Source organism: Durio zibethinus, chromosome 16 (assembly GCF_047325235.1).
Source record: "Durio zibethinus cultivar Kanyao isolate XHJ-2024 chromosome 16, ASM4732523v1, whole genome shotgun sequence".
NCBI lineage: Eukaryota > Viridiplantae > Streptophyta > Magnoliopsida > Malvales > Malvaceae > Durio > Durio zibethinus.
This window is the reverse complement of record NC_143177.1, coordinates 20,096,619-20,119,375: the sequence shown is the minus strand read 5'-3', so window position 1 is coordinate 20,119,375 and position 22,757 is coordinate 20,096,619. Positions and strand designations below refer to the sequence as shown.

The window sequence follows — 22,757 nt, the reverse complement described above, 5'->3', positions numbered from 1 at the left end:
GCAAGTAGTCTAATATCTAGGGCGGCGTCATTACAAACATTACTTTCAGATTAGAATGGGAAGATGCCCATGCCCACTCGCATACTTGGAGTCATCACCGTCCAGGTATAGCGCAGCTTCAGCAACATCTTGTTGGAGAACAACCGCTTTCAGATTAGAATAAATACGAAGGTGATAAGCAGTTGAGTCGAATCCCAAACCTACCAAGCTCTGCTGCCGCGTTCTTGGTGAGTCCTATAATGGCATGCTTTGAACTTGTGTACGCTGAGAAGCAACTCCATCACCAGTGAAAATATGCTGCCTTATCGTGCAGGAATTTTTACTCGAGCTGCATGCTAAGTTCCCAAGAAAAAACCTGTCAACACTAAAACGAACGCAGCCCATTGAAATTATACTGCTGGCATTTGATGATCATAAAGGTATAGTAATTTTTTTTTTTTTTTATAAAACCTTCAATAAATAATTGGGAATATTTTTATTATTTGTGTTAATCTGATATACCAGATCAGTCTAATATGTTCAATACCATATCAGCTCCGTAAAATGATTCTCACAACTTATAAATGTGAAGGTGTAGGCATCATTATGAGAAGTTCATTCTACTCCCGTTCTCTCTTTTTTACTTCTTTTCTGACCTGAATCTTTTTGACTTATGGGTCGAGTGCAAATGCAAGGAAAACACTTTTCCTTTGCCTTCAATCACCCTTTTCTTTTGCCTTTCCAGAAACACCCCAAAATCGGCACAAACACTTTTCTTCACGTATAACTTCAACATATACAGTCGAATCTCGTAGGGAAGTGAAGAGTCAGGGAGAGCAACAAAATAAATATCTGGTCCAGTGAGATCCTTTTAGTCTTGGGTTGATCCTGTCAGGTCTTGCCAAGTCAAAAATGGGACCCGACAACCCCGTGGAATTATTGAAACCCATTTTTTTTGTAGTTTATGTTTTAAGTGTGCCAACAGAGAATATTGACTCTTTTAGTCTTAATTCTAAAGCCATTTGTTTACTTAAGAAGCAGGGAAAAGGTATGTCTTCTCTCTGTTGGTCATTTCTCTCCTTTTCGCAATCCAGTTTGATCATCATGCTCACCATACAAGTTTTATCGTTTGGTATCAGTTCCATTTTCCATGTACCAGAATTGCTTTTGCTTTCCTTTTTTTTTTTTTTTAAAGTCCTCTGTTTGATTGGTCAGGGAGACCGGAAATCAAAGCGAAGCTAGAATATGGGTTTCTTTTTGGATTTTGTTTAACGTTGGTATGGTAATATGAGGGAGCAAAGACTTTCTCTCAGTCGAGGCAATCAAGAGAGTGGAAAAACCAGATACTGACTAAAAGGTTCTCATTTCTTTTTCTTTTTCCACTTCTCTCAATCTCAATATATATATATATGTATGTATGTATATGTATATATATACACACACACATACATATATATCTTCTAGTAGAAAAATATGTGGGAACTTTCTTCATCACCTGTATGCTGGAACCTCACAAATCATAATGTTTTAGAAAGCTTTAATATTGCATGAATTTATGTCTATTGATGGCAGGAGAAAATGTCTGTTTTTCTTGAAATCTTGAAGTGCATTCTGTGTTGTGAAGACGAGTCCATTGATATTGATGACAACCGACCTTCCTTCGGAGATAATTTTAGTGGAACTAGGATTTATAACACTTTTTCTAGCTTGGTCTCCAATCCTAGTTTCTCAAACGAATCATATTCGACAACCAGAAATCGCAATTACTCAAATTCATCCCTCAGTTCATCACTCATTAACTCAACTAGAAATGAGTCGACAAGGCAGTCCAGGCCAAGTGACGTACCTGTTGAATACAGGGTAGTTCTAGGTTCAGAGACAAATACACCAACTTCAATTGGATCATTGTATCTGAAGTCTGTGGAGAGGGTTTATCAAGGGCCTCAGAATTCTAGGAGTTCTGGCACAGACAACATTTATTCATCTCCAACTTCAATCAAACCACCCCAGTCCTCAACTAAGCTTATTCTGCCTCCTCCTAATCCTTCGCCATCATCCTTTAAACCCCCAACTTCTTCTCCTAAACCACCTCCATCTTCTAAACCATCTTCATCTTCCCCTAAACCCCCAACATCTTCTCCTAAACCACCTCCATCTTCTAAACCATCTTCATCTTCCCCTAAACCCCCAACATCTTCTAAACCATCTCTATCATCACCTAAACCTCCAATGCCATCTAAACCATCTTCATCATCTCTTAGACCAAGTTCATCCTTCTCCACACCAACTTCATCTTCTTCTAACCCCACTCCATCCCTTAAGCCAACTCTATCGCAGGTGCCTTCTAATTTTTCCTACCAACAAGGGAAAGGAGAGTATAAATGGGCCAATCCAAAGGATACATTACCTATTTACATGATTCCCAAGGACATTGAGGACTTGATCAAGAGAGACATTGTGCCTGAAGTTCTGAAAAAACCTTTGTCTCCCTCAACATACCAGGATTACTTTACAGCTCTTCTATATGCTGAGGATTACTACATTGAGGTAATGAGAATGGTTTCCTTTCATGAAAGATTTATCGTCCAATTCTATCAAACTTTTCTATTTGTCTCTACTCTCTTCTTTTAAACTAAGGTGCTTCGCAAAAACTTGTTTTGTCTGATTTATGTCATTTGATTTATTCATAGTGAATGTTTTGGTGTGGCATTTAGCTGGGCTAAATCTACTGATTAGAATATTGTCCTTAATTAAGCTATGATCTATTAAGTACAAGTGCTCAAAATAACAAGATGTGTTGTGTTAGTCTTTTGACTATTTTAGAATTGCCAGCCTAAAACATGAACCTGTTTGTAATGGAGCAACTAGTAAGGACTAAATTTGAGAATTACCATGAGATGCCAGTGGTAAAATATGAGGGATGGCAACGGGTCGGGTCGGGACGGGTATTTGCTCGCCCCGAACCCGACCCGATCCGATAATTTTTTTAAATTATTTTTTATACCCGAATCCGACTCGACATTGTATAAAATCATATCCGACCCGTAATTAATAAAATATTATTTTTAATTTAAATATAAATATAAAATTAAATATATATAAAAAAATATATAAATAATTATAAAATTAAATAAATAATTAAAAAAATTATTTTTATATATATATATATACCCCGATTTTTTCTTCATGCCACCCGACCTGATACCCAATTTAAAAAAAAAAGAAACCGACCCTAAAAGGTCGGGTCGGGTCAAAACCCATCGATTTCGGGTTTTTTTGCCTTCTCTAAATATGACCAAAAAAAAAGCTAAGACTATCTCCATAGACTATACAAGTGGAATGCATTTAGAGGTAAGCGTGAGGGATCTTTGGCATATGTTATAATTGGGCTAAATGTTCTCAAAATTCCTTGTTAGGCACTTAAGGTAAAATAATTCTGCAAAAGAGTAATGACCACGCAAAAAAGAACATGTAGAAAAAGGGAGAATGGTTTTGGTTGGAACAGTGCTCTGATAAAACTTACTTTTGTTTGGACCAGTCCTTCGCTGGAGCTGATAGAAAGTAAACCAAATTATTAGAATTGCTTTGTTTGATGAGAATTATTTTTCTCAAGAGTTTTTTTTCTTTTTTTTAAATGAAGAGACTATGTTAAAATTAAAAACAACAAATAGTTGATTTTCTTTCTCTTCCATAGGACCCTATTGGACCATGTCTATCTGATTTAGGATTTGCATTGGGCCATACCAATGGATCCCAAATAAACTACTTTGAATAATACATGAATAATAAGTGCAAAATGCAATTGCACATTGAATTCTTAATTTTGCACTTCATAACCTTCTTATCCATCTCATAGTTTTATGCTTCTCCTGTATGGTGCGATGGAAAGCATTTTCTGGTCAGTATCACGAAACAATGGTTTTGCGTCATAATCAATGAATTGCAAGAAACTAATGAATGCTTTTGTCTGAAATAGAAATGGAGTGGTTATGAGTTGGTGAATGTGTCTCTGGAGCTGCATTCAGCATCAATCTATCAGAAGTCAGGCAGGAATAAGGACTCAAAAGCAAGAAATAAGATGGATGATAAAACTTTTGTAGTGTTTGAGGTCGATTCTATTGCTGAGAGGCGGCCATTTCTTCTATCAAGGGACTTTGTCTTTGCACAACCTGCGGGCAAAAAAATTGAGCCATATAAGGTTTTGCCTTTGGTCTTGCATTATTATGTATCATAATATATCTGACTTTTATAGATTAAGAAGTATTCTATTTGAGCTCTATAGCCAATAATATAATAATCTTTAAGCTACTAAATTACCTATTTTTCTTTAATGTCTTGATTAATCAATGTAGAGGAGACTGCATTTGGATAAGTGTCTCATAAATGATGGCATGCTGTCTATGGGCTCGAAACTAAAGTGCATCTAGTAGAAAATCTTGCATCCTAGCTAGCATGTCTATCAAGTGATGATATCTTGGCATCTTGCATTTGTTGTGTAGTCTAGATTGATAATATTAAGATGGATGCTTTCATGAAGAATTAATTATATATCTTGCCGAACAACAAGAGTATCATGCTATGCAACCAAATTTCTTGTCTACCTTTCTGAGAATCCCCATGACTTAATCTAATTCTGCATTCATTTTATGTTGATGATGTGCTGATAGAGTCAATCTTTTCTACTTCATGTAAGCGATGTTTATGTTTCATTGATTCCATCACATAGTAGAAGCTCAACCAGAGTGGACGAAGACCAACCCTCACACTCATTTACTTGAATTCCTTATATTGCTTTAGAATAGATGTTTTCTGATTAAGCCTTATAAAGAGTAAAGAATCAATATGATATAGGGACAAATAGCACAATACTAGATTCAATGCATTAAAAAGTCTTCTGGTTTTCTCAATATGCAGTAAGTTTGTGGCTTTGTGCAACATCTTTATCTTTTCTTTCTCCAATATTAAGGTTCGTATGTTCTTGCAGGGCATTATATATCGGGTGGAGAAGAGCACAAATGTACTAGTTGAATTTGGAGAGGAGTTTTATTCTCAGCATGCTTCAACCTGCAGATATAATATTAGTTTCTCATTCAACAGAGTCTGCTTGAAAAGGGCTCACCAAGCAATTGCAGCTGCTTCTGATCCTTTATTCCAAAGGTTCCTTTTCCCTAATTCTGTCTCCAGAGATCTCATGTGTATCTCAACGCCTTTTAATCTTAATAACCACAATCTTGATCAGGTTGAAAAGTCAGCAGTTCATCGTATTTTGAACTTTGGAGGTCCTCCACCTTTTCTAGTAAAGGGCCCTCTCTGTACAACTTGCAATGATAATTCTGAATCCCTTATGGAGCAACTTTCAAGAACTGGACTGGTTGTTAAAGAAGCAGTGCTCCAAATTTACCAACGCCATCCAGGGTCTAAAATTCTTGTCTGTGCGCCTACAAATAGCACATGTGATGTGCTAATGAGAAGCTTGAAAAAGGAAATTCCGGTGTCAGATATGTTCAGAGCCAATGCTGCATTCAGGGAGATAGAGGGGGTTCCTTTTGACATCCTCCCCTCCTGTCTTTACAAAACAGAAACTGAGTGTTTTAGTTGCCCTTCACTCCAGGAACTAAGGGAGTTACGAGTAATATTTTCTACTTTTATAAGTAGCTATCGCCTGTATAATGCAGGCATATCTGCTGGACATTTTAGCTATATCCTTTTGGTGGATGCTTCTTCAGCTACTGAGCCAGAGACAATAGTGACTTTGGCTAACTTGGCTGACGAGAGCACAACGGTGATAGTTACTGGTGCATCCGGAAATCGTTCAAGCCATGTCCGAGCAGATATTGCTAGGCGGAAGGGGTTGAGAAGATCGTACTTCGAAAGACTTTGTGAGTTTGGTCCGTACAAGAATGGAAACTCAATGTTCATAGCGCAGATCCAGGACAGAGCCACGGTGGTGCCAAGGGAGAAAATGCCCCCACCCCAATTTCGTACTACAGTGTTTCTAGACTAATGCTTTAAGCATTGCTGTGGTTAAAAAATATCGATGTCTGACGTTTGAAAAATGTCGTGAAAAATAATAATTTGAGATTTTTAAGTGGTTAATATTGTTATAAAAAAGTTGCAGAAAATTAAAATATTTAAAGAAGACATGATATTGTGATGTGATATTCCATTTTTAAATACTCCATTTTGTCTGCTTTTCATTATTGACGATCGTGATAACATTGATAAGATTGATAAGAGAACAATGAAAAATTCTTCGATCATTCAGACTAAAAACATGAATGACAGATGAGTAACCACAATATTGAAGTAAAAGGGTTCATAAACCTCCTAATGAACCCAAAACAGCTGCAAGACTATATTTCCCTCTGTATTTGGGCTTTGATTCTTTACTTGCTTTTGAATCGCCTGATTCAGTATCCGCTGGACTGAAAACAGAAGAGTAAAGATTACCATCTTCTAACCACTTGACATGATTCTCCTTGAACTCCAAATGTTATATCCTAGCTGAGCAAGTTCCACAGTGTACGAGGATGTCTTCACCATGGTGAGTAAAACGCGACTGTATCGTGATTTGTGAGCTGAGTTCATTTCAGTTAAGAAGTGGCAACCAACTTGAAACATGGATGCTCTGGGAAATTGTCTTCCACAGAACCATCTTTCTCAACACAGGATAGAAGAACACGAGCCAGCCACCCATTACAAGCATCCTAGCAGCAAGGTCAAGCAAGTCACGCACACACTCAACTAAGCTATAAGTTGCAGTTGATGGTATATGGTCTGCTCTTTTGTCGTCAGGAACAGTCTAAGAGCCCACAACCCCCTTAACAAATTTTCGGCCACCAGACTTGCATCCACCAGTGACCAGCTCGAACTCCATATGAGGGATCACAAATTATTGCATCAAACACCTATGCAAAAGCAAGAAAGAATACTTAAAAATCAAAGAAGACGCAGAAATAGGTGACAGTAAACAAACCGCAATGATCTCTTCTAAAACTTCAAATAATCCTTTCTAGGCATTTAATTGTTGCTTTGCAATTGTCCCTCAATAACTAATTTTTTTTTTCAGAAGCTTCGAAACTTGGGCCCTCCTTTCTCGGGCTGTATCAGATCACACCAATGCTCCATTACAATGACATAGCAAATTAAGCAAAGGTACCAGCTAATGCAATGAGTGTGTGTGCGTGTTTCAATCAAAACAATACCGACAGGAATGAGATAAGGAATCATAACAGCTGAACAAATTCAAAAGAAAAAAATGTTAATCGAAGTACACCTATCAAATTCAAAACAATTAAGAATACAATAACATGTTCAACAGCAAGCAGTTTTACAAGAAATTACCTCTTCTATTCCTGGACGCCAAGGAGGAAGGTTGTTATCTGCCCTCAACAAAGCAATTGGCATTGGCAATCCACCCTACAAAGTAGCAAATGAGCATACAATCTCATGCAGAGAAAATAAAACAAAAAAAGAATTGCTTGTTATGTTGCACATTCACCTGTTTGAAGTTGCTCCAGACTTTATAGTCAGGGACACACCCATCACGCACTACTCTGATGTCAAAACCTGCACCCTGAACGAATTCAAGCAATTGTCATTAGACCAAAGTTACTGCACACAGGTCGCTCATATGATTTCCAAGAGAAAGGCATTGGGTGAATGAATAACTCAGACAAAAGCAAGAAAATGCAAAACCATTGTCATTGCTCCAAAGTGAGGAGCAGCAAGAATACTCCCCGTGTCAACAGAAGGGTCACAAACAAATTTCCCATGCGCAGTGTCATGAGTCAACCTTGTATAGGGTCATGACCGGATAGAGGTGCCAGGGGAGGGTAGATCTCTTGTGCTAGGAAAAGTGTCCACATTTCAAACATTGTAATGGTTAGTGGTAGCATAGCTCTAAAATCTCTTAGGCTCTTTAGGGGGTGAACGGGCAGCGTACTGTTGGGCTGTCTCACTAGTCGCGATACAGGCCTAGCCCATCCGCCAAGGGCTACCCCTGGCCCTGGCGATGGTGGGAAGTCCCAATGTACTATTCTTGATTATAATAAAATACACCTATGATTCGAATGTCCCGAATGTTGCCTTGATGTGTTTTTTTTTTCACGATGTGAATGTACCTTTTTGTGTGTGGTTGAGATTGATTTCGATATGAATACGTCTTTTTGTGTACGCTTGGGACTAACTGTGGCTTATGGTTATTTGTTTAGATATCGAACTAGTGGTAACTGACTTGTGTGGGAGCGTCCATTCAAGTGCCACACGGTCTATTGCTTGTTGAGAGAAAGCCTAGTCCATGACATGTGGTATCAGAGCACGGTTGAGAAGTGCTAAAAAATTGATGAGATGGCCACAAGTGGTAGACCCAATTATCAACAGAGACTTGAGGAGCTTGAGGCCGCGATGGCCGCATTGAAAGCTCACATGGTGACTAAGGATTGATTGAGGGAGATCGAGACAACCTAGCGAGAGTTGTCCGATACTCTACATAACGTGGGCGAGGAGGCTAAAGATGCTTTGAATGTTCTCCAAAAGGAATTTGAAAAGCTCAGAGCACAAGTGAGCATCATACAAATGGCTGTGGTCAGATTGAGTTCGAGCTCGACGGAAAGGGGAAAAAGGGCTAAGGTGCCGGAGCTTCGATGCTATAAGGGGGCAAGAGATGCCAATGAGCTTGAAAACTTCCTGTTTGACATGGAACAACACTTCTGAGCTATACACACGGATTCAGAGGAAGATACGGTAGCAATGGCGTTGATGTACCTCACAGGGGATGCCAAGCTATGGTGGCATTCCAAGTTTATCAATAACGAGTGCCCGATTAAGACTTGGATGGACCTAAAATAGGAATTGAAAAATCAGTTCTTCCCTAAGAATGTGGAATATATGGCTTGAAGGAAACTTCAAGAATTGGTGCAAACAGGAACAGTGCGAGAGTTTGTGAGGAATTTTTCTACCATAATATTGGATATTCGAGACATGTCCGAAAAGGACATGATGTTTTATTTCCTTGAGGGCCTCAAGCCTTAGGTTAGGATAGAACTATAAAGATAAAAAGTGCAAGACGTGGCTACAGCCATGGCTATAGCTAAACGTCTCCATAATTATAATGATGGCTCCTCAAAACGAAAAAAAATCCTCCATCAGTTGGCAGTAACTTTAACTTGGAAAGTGGGAGAAAGATGACTAGAATAGATCGACCCTTCAATGGGGGATCAGACATGAGGTCCTTTGGTCGAGATGGTACCCAACCTAAGGAAAACAATGTAGTGAATTTCAGGCTTAGGTAACCACTAGCTTTTTCCTATGTAAGGGGCCGTATCAGGTGGTCGAATGCCCACACAGAGAAGCCCTTAATGCTTTAAGAGCCTCGTCTTAAAAATTCACAAAAGCATCAAAGATCATTGAAGAAGTTGAAGAGGAGCCAGCCAAGATGGGTTCAATAAGGTTCTTCAATGCCCTCCACACCTAACTGAACACGATAAAGAAAGAGCAGGGTAGAAGCTTGATGTATGTGAACTTAATGATCAATGAGAAGGTCACCAGGGCCATGGTAGACACAGGTGCAATCGATACCTTCATCACACCAAAAGAAGCAAAAATGTGTGGTTTTTAGGTTAGCAAAGACTACGGGCGAATGAAGGCGATCAATTTGCCAGCCTTTGCAATCAGTGGAAGCTCCAAAAGTGTGATAACCAAGTTAGGGCCATGGGAAGGGAAGGTAGACTTTACAGTTTCCCCCATGGATGACTTTGATGTCGTCCTCGAATTGGACTTCATAATGTTGGCTAAAGTGATCCCTATCCTTGTCGCTAATTGCTTGTTATTTTTAAGGGAACACTCATGTGTGATGCCGGCCACTATCTTGCCAAAGAATGAAAAGAAAATGATCTCATCTTTACAGTTCAAGAAAGGGGTAAAGAGAGGGGAACCCTATTTTGTGGCCATATCGATTTACAAGGAAGGGTTAGAAGTGGAACTGATACCTGATGGCATGAAAAAAATGTTAGAAAAATTCAAAGAGGTGATGCCAAGGATGGTGCCTAAGGTTCTACCTCCTCAAAGAGCTGTGAACCATGAAATTGAGCTCTTTCCAAGAGTCAAACCCCCTGCTAGAGCCCTTTATCGCATGATCCTGTCAGAGTTGACTAAACTAAGGAAACAGTTAGATGAGCTTCTACAGGTCGGATTCATTAGACCATCAAAGGCTCTTTTTGGAGCGCCAATGCTATTTCAGAAGAAGCATGATGAAAGTTTGTGATTATATGTTGACTATAAGGCCCTAAACAAAGTCACCATGAGAAACAAATATCTTATCCCTCTTATAACAGATTTGTTTGATCAACTAAGCCAGGCCAAGTGCTTTTTTAAATTGGACATGAGATTTGGCTACCATCAGGTCAGAATCACTGAGAGAGATGAGCCAAAGACCACTTGTATAACGCGGTATGGCGCATTTGAATTTCTTGTTATGTCCTTTGGATTAACCAATCAAATGTTCCATGACTATCTAGACAAATTTGTAGTAATCTATTTAGATGACATAATGGTATATAGTTCTACTCTGGAAGAACATCAAGAACACTTACGTCGGATGTTTCAAAGATTACAAGACCACTAGTTGTATGTGAAAAATGAGAAATGTACCTTTGCTCATACCCAAATCCACTTTTTAGGTCACATTGTCAAATGTGGCCACATTCGAATGGATATGAAAAAGGTTAGGGCTATCAAAGAGTGGATAACACCGAAGAATGTTAGTGAACTTCACTCATTTTTGGGATTAACCAACTACTATAGAAGATTTATAGAATGGTACTCTCGCAAGACCACGGCCCTCACATAGCTATTGAAAAAGGACCATAAATGGTGTTGGACAAATGAGTGCCAAGAGGCCTTTGAGAGATTGAATGATGCTATTATGAATGATCCTATCTTAGCTCTTCCTGACATTGAAAAGCCTTTCGAAGTTAGACGAATGCATCTGATTTCGCTATTGGGAGCGTGCTTTTACAATAATGTCACCAAATAGCATTTGAAAGTAAAAAGTTAAGTGAAGCTGAGAGTAAATATACGGCCTAAGAAAAAGAGCTCTTGACGGTAGTGTACTGCCTAAAGGTTTGGCGACATTATTTGTTGGGTTCACACTTTGTCGTAAAGACAGACAATGCGACCGTTAGCCATTTTCTCACCCAACCAAGGCTTACAACAAAACAAGCTAGATGGCAAGAATTTTTAACGGAGTTCAACTTTTTTTTTGAGCACACCGTTGGAAAGACCAACCAAGTGGCCGATGCATTGAGTAGACGAATAGAGTTAACAGCCCTTAGAAGAATTACCCCAATGGCGGCTAGTAAAGTCATGATAGACATTCGTAAGTTAATTAAAGATCATTTAGGGAAGGACCCGTAGGCCAATGCCATTTTGAAGCTAGTTGAAAAAGAGAAGTCAAAGTACTTCTGACAAGAAAATGGGGTCTTGTGGACCAAGGGGCCCCGATTGTTTATGCCAAGAGTAGGAGGTTTGAGACAGATGCTGATGAGAGAATGCCATGACACACTATGGGTCGAACATCCGAGCTAGCAACGTATTTTGGTTTTATTGAAACATGGATACTATTGGTCTCACATGCAATAAGATGTGATAGACTATACAAAGACTTACCTCATCTGCCAATAAAACAAAGTTGAAAAAAAGAAACCTGTAGGCATGCTTGAATCACTATCGGTGCCCGTTAGACCATGGGAAAGCATCTCTCTCGATTTCATTTCGGGCCTTCCCAAGGTTGGTGATCTTAGAGCTATTTTGATAGTGATTGATCGTTTCTCTAAGTACATCACATTCATTTCCACCTAAAAGTATTGTACTGCGGAAGACATAGCTCGACTACTGTTTAAACATGTGATCAAATATTGGGGCCTCCTTTAAAACATTATAAGTGATAGAGATCCGAGATTCACGGGATCCTTCTGGAGAGAATTTTTTAAGATATTGGGGTGCCAACTCAACATCTCCTCAAGCTACCACCTTCAAACCGACGGTCAAACGAAACGATTCAATGGATTTCTAGAGGAATACTTAAGGCATTTTGTTCAAGCAAATCAGAATAATTGGCCTTTTTTATTAGACGTTGCTCAGCTTTGCTTTAATTCCAATAAAAGCTTTTCCACTAACAAGAGCCCATTTGAGGTGGTCATCGAACAATTACCAAAGGTACCCCATACTTTCTTGGAGCAATATAGAGGGAAGAATCCGAGAGCCTTCAACATCGACAAGGAGTGGAAACAAAACACTAAGATTGCATAAGCCTACCTGGAAAAGGCATCGAAGTGAATGAAGAAATGGGCAGACAAAGGTCGTAGGGCGCAACAATTCCAAGCTGGTGATTTGGTTTTTGTTCGACTAGTCCCTGAACAAACCAGGTTCTTGAGGAAGAGAGATCATAGATTAGTGCGTAACTATGAGGGTCCAATGAAGATCCTTTCCAAGGTAAGGAATGCTTCTTACAAAGTCAATCCATTAAAGTGGATGAAGGTGCATCCAGTATTTCATGTGAGTAACCTGAAACCTTTTCATGCAGATCCTACAGATGCTAGCCGAAAAGAGCCAATCAGAGCCACCATCACCATAAAGCCACCCTCAGAGCATCGAGTCGAAGAGATCTTAGCCGACAGGAAAACTAAGGTATCTCGAAGACTAGTTCGTGAATATTTAGTGAATTGGGAGAGATTAGGACTAGAAAAAACCAATTGGGAAAAGGAACACGACCTCCGAAGATTCAAGAGAAAGATTGAAAAATTTCAAGCCAGCAAGTCGACGAGGACGTCGATAGAATAGGTGGGAGAGGATGTCATGAGCCAACCTTGTATAGGGCCATAACCAGATAGAGGTGTCAATGGAGAATGGTAGATCTCTTGTGCTAGAAAAAGTGTCCTCATTTCAAACATTGTAATGGTTAGTGGTAACATAGCTTTAAAATCTCTTAGGCTCTTTAGGGGGTGAACGGGCAGCGTGCTGTTGGGCTGTCTCACCGGTCACGATACGGGCGTAGGTCATCCGCTAAGGGCTACCTCTTGGCCCTGGTGATGGTGGGAAGTTTCGATGTACTATTCTCGATTATAATAAAATACACCTTCGATTTGAATATCCCGAATATTGCATTGATGTATTTTTCTTTTTCTCGATGTGAATGTGTCTTCTTATGTATGCTTCAGATTGATCTCGATATAAATGCGTCTTCTTGTGTACGCTTGAGATTAACTGTAACTCATGATTATTTGTTCAAATATCGAACTAATGGTGACTGACTTAGATAAAAATGTTCATTTAAATATTGTACGATCTATTACTTGTTGAGAGAAACTCTAGTACATGACACGCAACCTATGCTTTGATTGGCCATTAAGAAAGCCATATCCGCATCCATTGCTGTCGGGCCAAGATAAGTTGGCCTTTTCAATTGATACGTGGGTATAAGTCTCCTGTCTGCTCCACCAATTGCCCTCCCGAAAAATATTCTCCTTTATACAACTGGTGGAAGCCCATTATTAGTTGCATTGTCCTCAGTTTCCGTGGGCCAAAAATTGTGATCTGGTTTCTTTAAATTAACTCGACCCTGCAAACATGTTGATTAGTGTTACCATTAGCAAATGTGACCAAAAAAAGAAAAACTAGCAGAAACCGATTTGACAACATTTTCTATAACCATTTTTCCCTATTATTACATTCCCCCGTTATGGCTTTTACTGTTCCAAAGAAATTGGTTACGCAATGCAAACTTCATGATCAACAAAATCATATTAAGAACCAAACCTTGAAAGAGATATATAAGAGTCCCCGAATACGTTCATTCTGTTCCTGAAGGCTCTTAATCTTCCCAAAACTATCAACAGTAATCTTAAATGTACTTTCAGACGCCAAATATGGCAACATCCGTTCATCTGTATAGCTTTTCACAGCCTCTTCAAGTCGCTCATAGCCACTTCCTTCACCCCAAAGTTCATAAATTCCCCACACGATATACCTACAATGTCCCCAAAAAAGGGTCTCAGATTTCAATTATGAAAACCCATTTTAGTAGTGACAGAAAAGAGAACAAAGGAAGTAGCACTTCGATTTGCGACGTTCCTGGCAACGTCTTCGGAAGGTAAATTAACGAAATAGAAAGGGGAGTGAGGGTGGTGGACTGGTGGTCTTTAGGAATCCGCCATTTTAAAAGCCTCTTCTGGGTACGGAAATCGGGGCTCTGTTTGTCTCCAAAAGCTCCGAATAGATCAGTTAGAGACTCAAATTCTGGTTTCCTGTAATCCAGCAGTCTGTGGTAAAATACGCATAGGTACCACATCAGTTTTTGCTTTTGGAGAAGAAGCTCAAAGAGAAGGAAGGAGAACAAGGCGAGCAGAACAGAGGCCAAAACCCCCTTTTTCTGTTAACTAACATAATAAAACGTTACCGTTGTAGTCATGGCTGCGTCTTTCTAATTGGACACGTGAGAAAGGCATGAGAAAACCTCGTGCCACTCTAGAGTTGGAGCAGACCAGACAATTTGGGTCAAATGCATATTGCCACGGTGCCACCGTCGACAACTTCATGAACGAATCCTCTTCCCAGTTTTGTGTGTTAGCTTTTCCTTCTTTTGTTTTGTATTCTGAACTGAATTATGTCTCATCAATAATCTTGATCGAGTTGTCTGTACGGTACTAATGGCGAAGGCTGCTGTTCTAGTAACTCAACTGAAATGGAACAAGACCTTATGCCCCGTTGTACTGTACTATCTCAGTCTGTCAAGACTAAACATTCAGTGGAGAATTGGCATGTAGTTTCTTTTCACGTTATCATTGTTCTCAATTTAAAAAACAGGGTTTTGTGAGAGTTAAATTTAAAGATGTGGGTTTTTTTTTTTTTTGGAGGTGGTGGGTTTACTTGGGGGTGGGATTTTAGAGGTTGTGGGTTCGTCGGAGGTTGTAGCTCAAGTGGAAGTGAATTCTTTGAAGGTTGTAACTCGAATCGGATGAAGGTGAGTTCACCGGAGATTGTGGTTTGGGTGGAAGTGGATTCAGGCCGTGGTTTCTTTTGTAAAAGAAAATTTTTTATTCTTGGCATGATTGATCCAAAAGATATGATATTAGCTTCCCATTCATTACAGTACGTCCGAAACAGGGACATAAAGCAATTGAAGCATCACAAATCCTCTTCTAGAACTTTCGCTTTCCTGAATCCTGAATCCTGATTGCTTACTAGAAAAAGCCTTCATAGGACTTCATTTCTTTCTTCCAGTTCAGAGCTTGATAAGAAACAAACATCTACAATTCACGATATTTTTTAATCATCCACGGCTCCTGTGTAAAATAAATTCATCATTATTAAAAGATTTCTCATTTTTTAGATTCATTATATTGTGCATTCTTAACAGTTTTAAACCTGAGGCACCGACATGAAAAGCTTCCTAATTCAAAAACAACACTATCCTAGCAGGAGCTTTGGCCAAAGTATAAAGAAACCTAGTAGTCATGCCTAACGTTGTCAGAATGAGTGAATGACCGAGAAGGTTTACTTATATCATGAAGGACGATACTTGTAGCCAAAGCAATCACCGGCAAGCAGAGAGTCAACCAAAACACTAGTTTTCAGTGTTGCTTCTTATTACTTGTGGCCGGAGAGATCACCAGCAAGCAGCGAGTTAGCTTAAACACCAGTTTTTCGTATTGCTGCATACATATGGCCAGACCCTATTTTGGGTTTTCTGATTCTAATAGTAAAATGGATAATAAAAATTGTTACTATTTTTTGCAATTTGATGGATTTGGTGTTTAACAAAGTTGAAAAAATCTTTTATCAAACCAAAAGAAAAGTTTTGTACAAGGATTTGACCAACTAAACCGAATTCAATGTTTACTACATCGAAAGGTTCATGGTTGAGACAAATTTTGATTTTTGGAATTTGGTCTCCTGTAATAGTAGTATGAATATATAGAGAATAATAATATTCAGAAAATTTTTCGAATAACAAGTTTTTTGTAGTCTTTTGAATAGAAAGATTTATTTGTTGAAATAATTCATTGGTCAGGAATTGAGTAGCTTTTTAAAAAAAAAAGAATCTTTTTAAGCTTGTTTAGCTAAAAAGAATTATAATTTACAAAATATTCACATAGATCCCAGAAATTATTTATTTCCTGAACACTGTATTGATTTTCTTTCAAAGCAAAGAAATAAATATCTTGTTGTTTTAGCAAATTAGTGGAAGAAAGGCTTTGAAAGGCTGTTTCTTTAAACTTTTGAATTTTATCCAGCCTGTTTGACTAGAAATTTAGCTAGTTTGATCATCCCCTTTCGAAAGCTAAATTTGTTTTCTGAGAGATATGATTTCTAAATATTGTTTAATAAATCATAGACTCGTGGTTCAAGTCCAAGATTATAAAAATCTTTGATTTCTAGGCCAAAAACTTTTGTTTCTTTCAACATTTTTTTTGTAGAGAAAACTATTTCTGAATAGCTCATGGGTGTCCATTGATTTGGGTCTTAAGCAAACTGTGAGAAATCTGTTTGAAATCTCAGAGGATATGGCATGTATGGTAGTAAAAAATTGTGAGGTTGATAGAAAAATAATCCGAAAATGATCTAAAGGAAATAGAGAATATAAATTACAAGTAGTGGAGGATGGTCTCAAAGAGGAAAGTGAGAGAGGAATGGAAGAGATAGGAGTGATCGAAGAGCCTCACAGAGGGTGCAAAAAGGATCTAAAGGAAATAAAAAATATTAAATTACAAGTAGTAGAGGATGGTCTCAAAGAGAAAAGTGAAAGAGGAATAGAAGAGATAAAAGTGACCGAAGAGCCTCATTTTGCCTATTACTAAGGTACATATTTATAACCAAAATATGAACAGTAACTATGACAGTTGTCGCTACAATATACAGTAAAATTTTATCTACAGTAACTACTACGGTAACTTACTATAGTATTTTCGATGGCAGGTCTCTGTCTTTTAGAATGGCTTTTTGCTACAGTGACTGTTACAGAACTTTTTATCGAGAACAATAACTGTTACAGTACTGCTAGTCTTTAATTCTGAATAGCTTTGTCCTTTTGTGTCGATAGCTTAGATCAGCTAATTCCTACTTAGAATTTCTACAGGATATTCTGAATTAGAATTATCATTCCATTACATTATCCAGATTTTGGAGTTCTACACCTTCTTCATCTAGAGTTTGGTGATAATGTGAAGAATTGGATTTGGATTGATTCCACATTTTCTATCATTCTTAGTATTAGAAGAGTATTTCTTGTGGATGATCTATATTTTTCATCTGAGATAGGTTTTGAAGAAGTTTCAGTGCTTCTGGATTGCTATCTCTGATTGGTATATCATATGGTCCGTAATAATTATAAGTAGTAATTCGTCTTCTATCTGTCCAGACTGTGGCTTTGAGAAAACATACTCTGATGGCTAAATTAAATAAATATTGAGATTTCTCCATCATTTTCTATTCCTGTTTGGAATTGGTATTGAGCAGAATTGGAGAATTTGGTAACAAATTTGTTTAGATTTTTCGATTTTCTAGGCCGTCTGTGGTTGGATTTAAGAGAGGTCCAGAAAGGTATTTTCAAATTTTTTAGATTTGGTAAGGTTGAAAAAATATTTCTCTTTGAAAGGTTCCAATAAAGCTGATTATAGTAAAATGGATATAATAAAAATGGTTATTATTTTTTACAGTTTGATGGATATGGTGTTTAAAAAGGGTGAAAAAATCTTTGATCAAATCAAAAGAAAGTTTTATACAAGGATTTGACCAATTAAACCGAATTCAATACTTGTTACATCGAAAGGTTCATGGTTGAGATGAAATTTGATTTTTGGAATTTGATATCTTGTAATAGTAGTATGAATATATAGAGAATAATAATATTCAAAAAAAATTTTGACTAATAGATTTTTTGTAGTCTTTTGAATAGAAAGATTTATTTGTTGAAATAATTCCTTAGTTAGCAATTGAGTAGCTTTTTCAAAAAGGAGAATTCTCTTAAGCTTGTTTAGCTGAGGAAAGTTATAATTTACAAAATATATAGATCCAAGAAATTGTTTATTTCTTGAACATTGTACTGATTTTCTTCCAAAACAAAGAAATCAATATCTTGTTGTTTTAGTAGATTAGTGGAAAGAAGACTTTGGAAAGCTATTTCTTTAAACTTTTGAATTTCATCAGCCTGTTTGACTAGAAATTCAGCTAGTTTAGTCATCCATTTTCAAAAACCAGATTTGTTTTTTGAGATATGGGATTTCCAAATATTGTTTAGTAAATCATATACTCGTGATTCAAGTCCATGATTATAAAAATATTTGATTTCTGGGCCAAAAACTTTTATTTCTTTCAACAATTTTTCTATAGGAAATTATTTTTGAATAGCTCATAGGTGTCCATTGATTTGGTCTTGAGCAAACTGTGGAAATATGTTGAAATCTCAGAGGAGATGGCATGTATGGTGGTCAAAAATTGTGAGGTTGATAGAAAAATAATCATTAGTTAGGATCATTGTAGAATCCAAATCTTGGGTTGGATTTGCAAAAAAACTAAGAGATCATGGAAAAACTGAGGTTAAAGACGAAGAGAAAGAAAAACCTTTTTTAGATTGCTTCTTCTTTATAATTCTTTATTCTCCAAGATTTTCCTGAGGTGTTTTACCTCGATCCATTTGGCTTGCTCAGAAAATCAGCTAAAATATTTTTATCAGAGTTGATAAACTCAATAAGAAAGTTGTATTGACAAAGAAACTTACACCACGTGATTCTTCTTGGGTTGTTTAAGAGTTTTCTATTTTTTAGGAAATCTCTGACTATCTGGTTATTTACCTAAAATCGTTGTACACTATTTTTTATGGCTAGCAATTTTTTTCATAAATAATATAATTAATTTCATTTGGTTTAAATTTACCAGAATTATAACCACAAATCAATTCATCCTTTTGATGAAGATTTTTTACTTTAAAGACACATCCCCAATATTCTTCACTAGCATTTGTCTCTAATATCAGTAAATCTCTCTATTTAGGCAGATAAAATTTAGAAATATAAGTTAGCTCTGATTTGATTTATTTAATAATATCAGAGTCTGTTGTTGTCCAGACAAAATTAGTATCTTTACGTAATTTACGTAAAAGAAGGCTTTTCTTTTTAGAAAGATTTTAAAAAAATTATCTGCCATAATTAATAATACCTAGAAATTGTTACAGTTTTTTGATATTATCCAGTTCTTCTGAAAACTCCTTGATCTTAGAGATAATATGATCCTGTAATGTTAATCCATTAATAGATAGATTGAGACCAAGAAATTTAATTTTTATTTTTTCAAGTTCAACCTTTCTGGGATTTAAAATAATACCATGTAAAATAAATTCTTGAGCAATAATAGTCAGGTGTTTCCTGTGCTCATCTATTGTATTAGAGAAAACAAGTATATCATCAATATATACACTGTAAAATTGGTTATGTTTGCTAAAAATAGTGTCCATCCATTGTTGAAATATTTGTGGTATATTGCATAGACCGAAAGGCATAACAGTCCATTGGTAATGGCCTATTGGTGCACTAAAAGCAGTTAAAAGTTTAGATTCAAGTTTAAGCATGATTTGCCAAAAATCGGATTTACAATCAAATTTTAAAAAATATTTAGCATTTTTTGTTAAATTTATTAAAACATCTTTATGAGGGATAAAATAGCCATCAAATACAAGATTTTGATTTAATTTCTTATAATTGATAACCATACGGGGTTTACCTTGTTTGATCTTTGAATGGTTTCTTACCATGAATGCTGGGATAGAATGTGGACTGGTAGTTGGTTCTATCAAGCCTTTGTTTAGCAGTTTTGAAATCTGAATTTCAAATTCATCTATGTTTTGTTTGGTATAAATTATGGGCTTTACTCTTATAATCAATCTCTTTTGGATTGTAAAGAGTAAGCTTGCAGTATCTTGGACTTCTTTGTCAAAGCTTCAATGGTTGTTCACTGAAGTTTTCCTGCAAAATCTTATAAAGCCAATATTTTTCATTGATTACTTTTATAGCATTTGTTAATATTTCTGGTTGAAAATTTTTGTCACAAATATGCTCATGTTCTTGTAATAAAGGAATTTCAATTGATTTTTTATCAATTGTAAGGGTAACATGAGTATTGGAGATAGAAAATGGAACATAAGTTCATAAGAAATTATTTCCTAATAATATATCTCCATACATGTTAGGAAAACATAATATTTTTGGTATTATGAATATAACATTATTAAAATAGATAGGAATATTTTTTGCTTTATAACCAACAATAGTTTCCTTACCATCTATACCTACTATGATGATAGGATGCTTCATTGGTTGCCATTTATTTATGGGTAAAGCATTATTGCGATAGCTTGAAATTATTGCTCCAGTGTCGAGTAATACATATAGACTATATGGCTTATAATCCTGAAAGCGAAAATCACCTTTCACAAAAGTATAATATCTATCCTTGTTGGAGAATAAAATTGTTTCAGGTGCAAATAATCAAAAATTATTTATAAAATGAAACATTTTTATTTCTTCATTTCTAGGTGTTCTAGAGAAAAAAGTATGAGAATTTAAAATAGAATTAACAGAATAATAATAGGATTGATTATCACCTGTATTTTGCTGAGATATATTATCTCCTGCAAATATAAGAATTTGAGAATTACCTATATGGCTTATACTGTTTACTCGTTGTAGATTTTTTTGCACTGTTTGTACTATGAAATCTTGAAAAAGAACTTCTGAGAAGAGTATAAAAAGATTGATTACTAGATATACTTTCAATATCATCATTTCTTTTATGATAAAAAAATATTAGTAAGGGGTAAAACCAGGTTTGGATTAAAATTGGTTAAAGTTTGAGGGTTTTTAAAATAAAAGTTTTTTCCTAATGAGAAAAATTCTAGACTTGGTATCTTTTGTTTTTCAGAGGTATTTTCTAAAATATCTTCGAGACACCATCCTTGTGGGACAGATAAGTCTTCGAGTTTGACTAATTTTGGTTTAATTTCAAAATCAAAAATATTTGGTTCAAAAAGTTCAATAATATTAAAGTCTATCAGTTTAATAGAAATATTTGTAGTATTTGTAAACTCATAAATTGCAGGCCAGTTGATTGAAAGATCATGCGATTTTTCTTCAATATCAGATTTTATTATCTTGATACGAAGACATAAACATTATTCAATATTTTCATAAAAAATTGAAATAAAATAGTTTGGTTTAACTTTAAATAAAACAACACCAGTAGCTAAATTGGATTAGATCCCTCCAATTATAGCATTAGCAGGGTTTTTAAAACGATTGTCCATTAAAACAGCAATTATAGGTATATCTTTGCAAGCAAGAAATAGTTGTTTATAGGTAATTAAATCATACCAATATGTATATATTTAACCTGAGGGTATTTTCGTAAAAAATGGTTCATTTTCTGTTTGGTAAAAAGAGGTATTTCCATTGATCCTGTTTTAGAATCATTGGCAACTGTGTCACCAGATAGTTTTTTTATATGGCATTTAAACCAAGGTTGAAATTTTTTAAACCAACTTGTTTTGTAAATCTCATTTGGTTTGATGAGTTGTAATTCTTTGATTTTCTCTTTAGAAATATGATGAGTTTTTCTCATCACATTTTTTAGTTTAACTATACGTTTTTCTGTTGTAATGTTTGTACTTGTAGAAGAAATAATTGAAACATTATCTTAGTTAGATTCTGTATTCATCATAAAAATACATTCAGACTCATCATAAGAGGAACTATAATCAGTTTTAGATAAGACTTCATAATATATCTCATCATCTGATAACTCATTGGCAAAAAAAATTTGAAAATAACATTCTTCAAGTTTTTTAATAATTTTTTTAGCATTTTTTCGTTTGTTAGGGTAGCTATCTGTATAGTGACCTTCTTGATCACAAATAAAATATTTACAAGTTTGTTTAGAAGATTTTTTTTCTTTTTAACAACAAATTTGTCTTTTTTAGGCTTGGTAGATTTACCAACTTTTTCAGGTTTCCATTTTTTTCAAAAATATTTTTGTTTTTTCTTAAAACGAGTTTTTCTAGGAATATAATGTTTGTTTCAACCAAATTCTAAATCATTTTCTAAAATCTTAGTACACTGTTTGCAACTAAGTTTAGATTTTACCTATTTAGTAGCTTTTTGCTTGAGGTAATGCTCTGTAATTTAACTCTGAACGTAGTGTATTCTACAACCAAAAGTATCATAGAGTTCTATGTTTAGATTTATAGCGTTAGAAGATTTAATTTAATTTCTAAATAAGTATTGTAATTTTGAGAACAAAGCTCATCCTATGGTGAGGGAAGTTTTAAGAAAAATTATTGTAACCAAAATTTTGAATGTTCTTTATCCAATTTTTGATATTCAAAAATATATCTTTTAGAGAAATCATCAAGATTTCTAATATCACATAATTTTAATTTTGAAAAAAAAATTTATGCTTTTTGATTCTGATCTAAAGATTCTGTATTCTCGCAAAACTTATTTTTCAAAATCTGGGTTAGATCTTTTAAAAGCTGAGGTATGTTGCCTGCTGCAAGAAGCGAGTTTTTCTGAATGTTTCCCAGAGTTGTTTCTTCCCATTTTTTGAGAAATTGAAGGACATCACCTTGCCATGTGCCACAAAAGTAGTTAAGGAATCTTTTTTTATTCCATTGATCTTTGTAACCTGTGACAACAATAGCTATAGATTGTGCCCAATCATTAATGGTTTTTTCA

The 22,757-nt window shown here is 35.9% G+C and overlaps 3 protein-coding genes and 1 pseudogene across 6 annotated transcripts; 2 read left to right on the top strand and 2 right to left on the bottom strand.

Moving 5' to 3' along the window:
• The first annotated feature begins 49 nt into the window (after positions 1-49).
• Positions 50-6,075, top strand: LOC111294452 (putative RNA helicase SDE3). Of its 4 annotated transcripts, XM_089745324.1 has the most exons (6): positions 50-227; positions 314-419; positions 1,195-1,336; positions 1,552-2,526; positions 3,956-4,177; positions 4,964-6,075. In XM_089745324.1, the coding sequence occupies exons 4-6, from the start codon at positions 1,558-1,560 to the stop codon at positions 5,981-5,983; spliced, it is 2,211 nt and encodes a 736-aa protein (XP_089601450.1). In that variant the 5' UTR covers positions 50-227; positions 314-419; positions 1,195-1,336; positions 1,552-1,557; the 3' UTR covers positions 5,984-6,075. The 4 variants fall into 4 exon arrangements, with proteins under 4 accessions (XP_089601450.1, XP_022743497.2, XP_089601451.1 ...); XM_022887762.2 differs by lacking the exons at positions 50-227; positions 314-419 and adding an exon at positions 446-1,027; XM_089745325.1 differs by lacking the exons at positions 50-227; positions 314-419 and having other exon boundaries at positions 446-1,336.
• A 127-nt stretch (positions 6,076-6,202) lies between these two features.
• LOC111298330 (uncharacterized) lies at positions 6,203-8,233 on the bottom strand (annotated as a pseudogene).
• Positions 8,234-9,619: 1,386 nt separating this feature from the next.
• On the top strand, positions 9,620-11,394 carry LOC149514416 (uncharacterized). Its single transcript, XM_089744968.1, has 5 exons — positions 9,620-9,703; positions 9,944-10,235; positions 10,540-10,605; positions 10,659-10,738; positions 11,143-11,394. The coding sequence occupies exons 1-5, from the start codon at positions 9,620-9,622 to the stop codon at positions 11,392-11,394; spliced, it is 774 nt and encodes a 257-aa protein (XP_089601094.1).
• A 2,110-nt stretch (positions 11,395-13,504) lies between these two features.
• Positions 13,505-14,573, bottom strand: LOC149514415 (uncharacterized). The gene is made up of 4 exons (XM_089744967.1): positions 14,430-14,573; positions 14,106-14,335; positions 13,795-14,005; positions 13,505-13,597 (listed from the first exon to the last, which is right to left on the bottom strand). Exons 1-4 carry the CDS (start codon positions 14,571-14,573, stop codon positions 13,505-13,507), a joined length of 678 nt encoding a protein of 225 aa, XP_089601093.1.
• Positions 14,574-22,757: the final 8,184 nt, after the last annotated feature.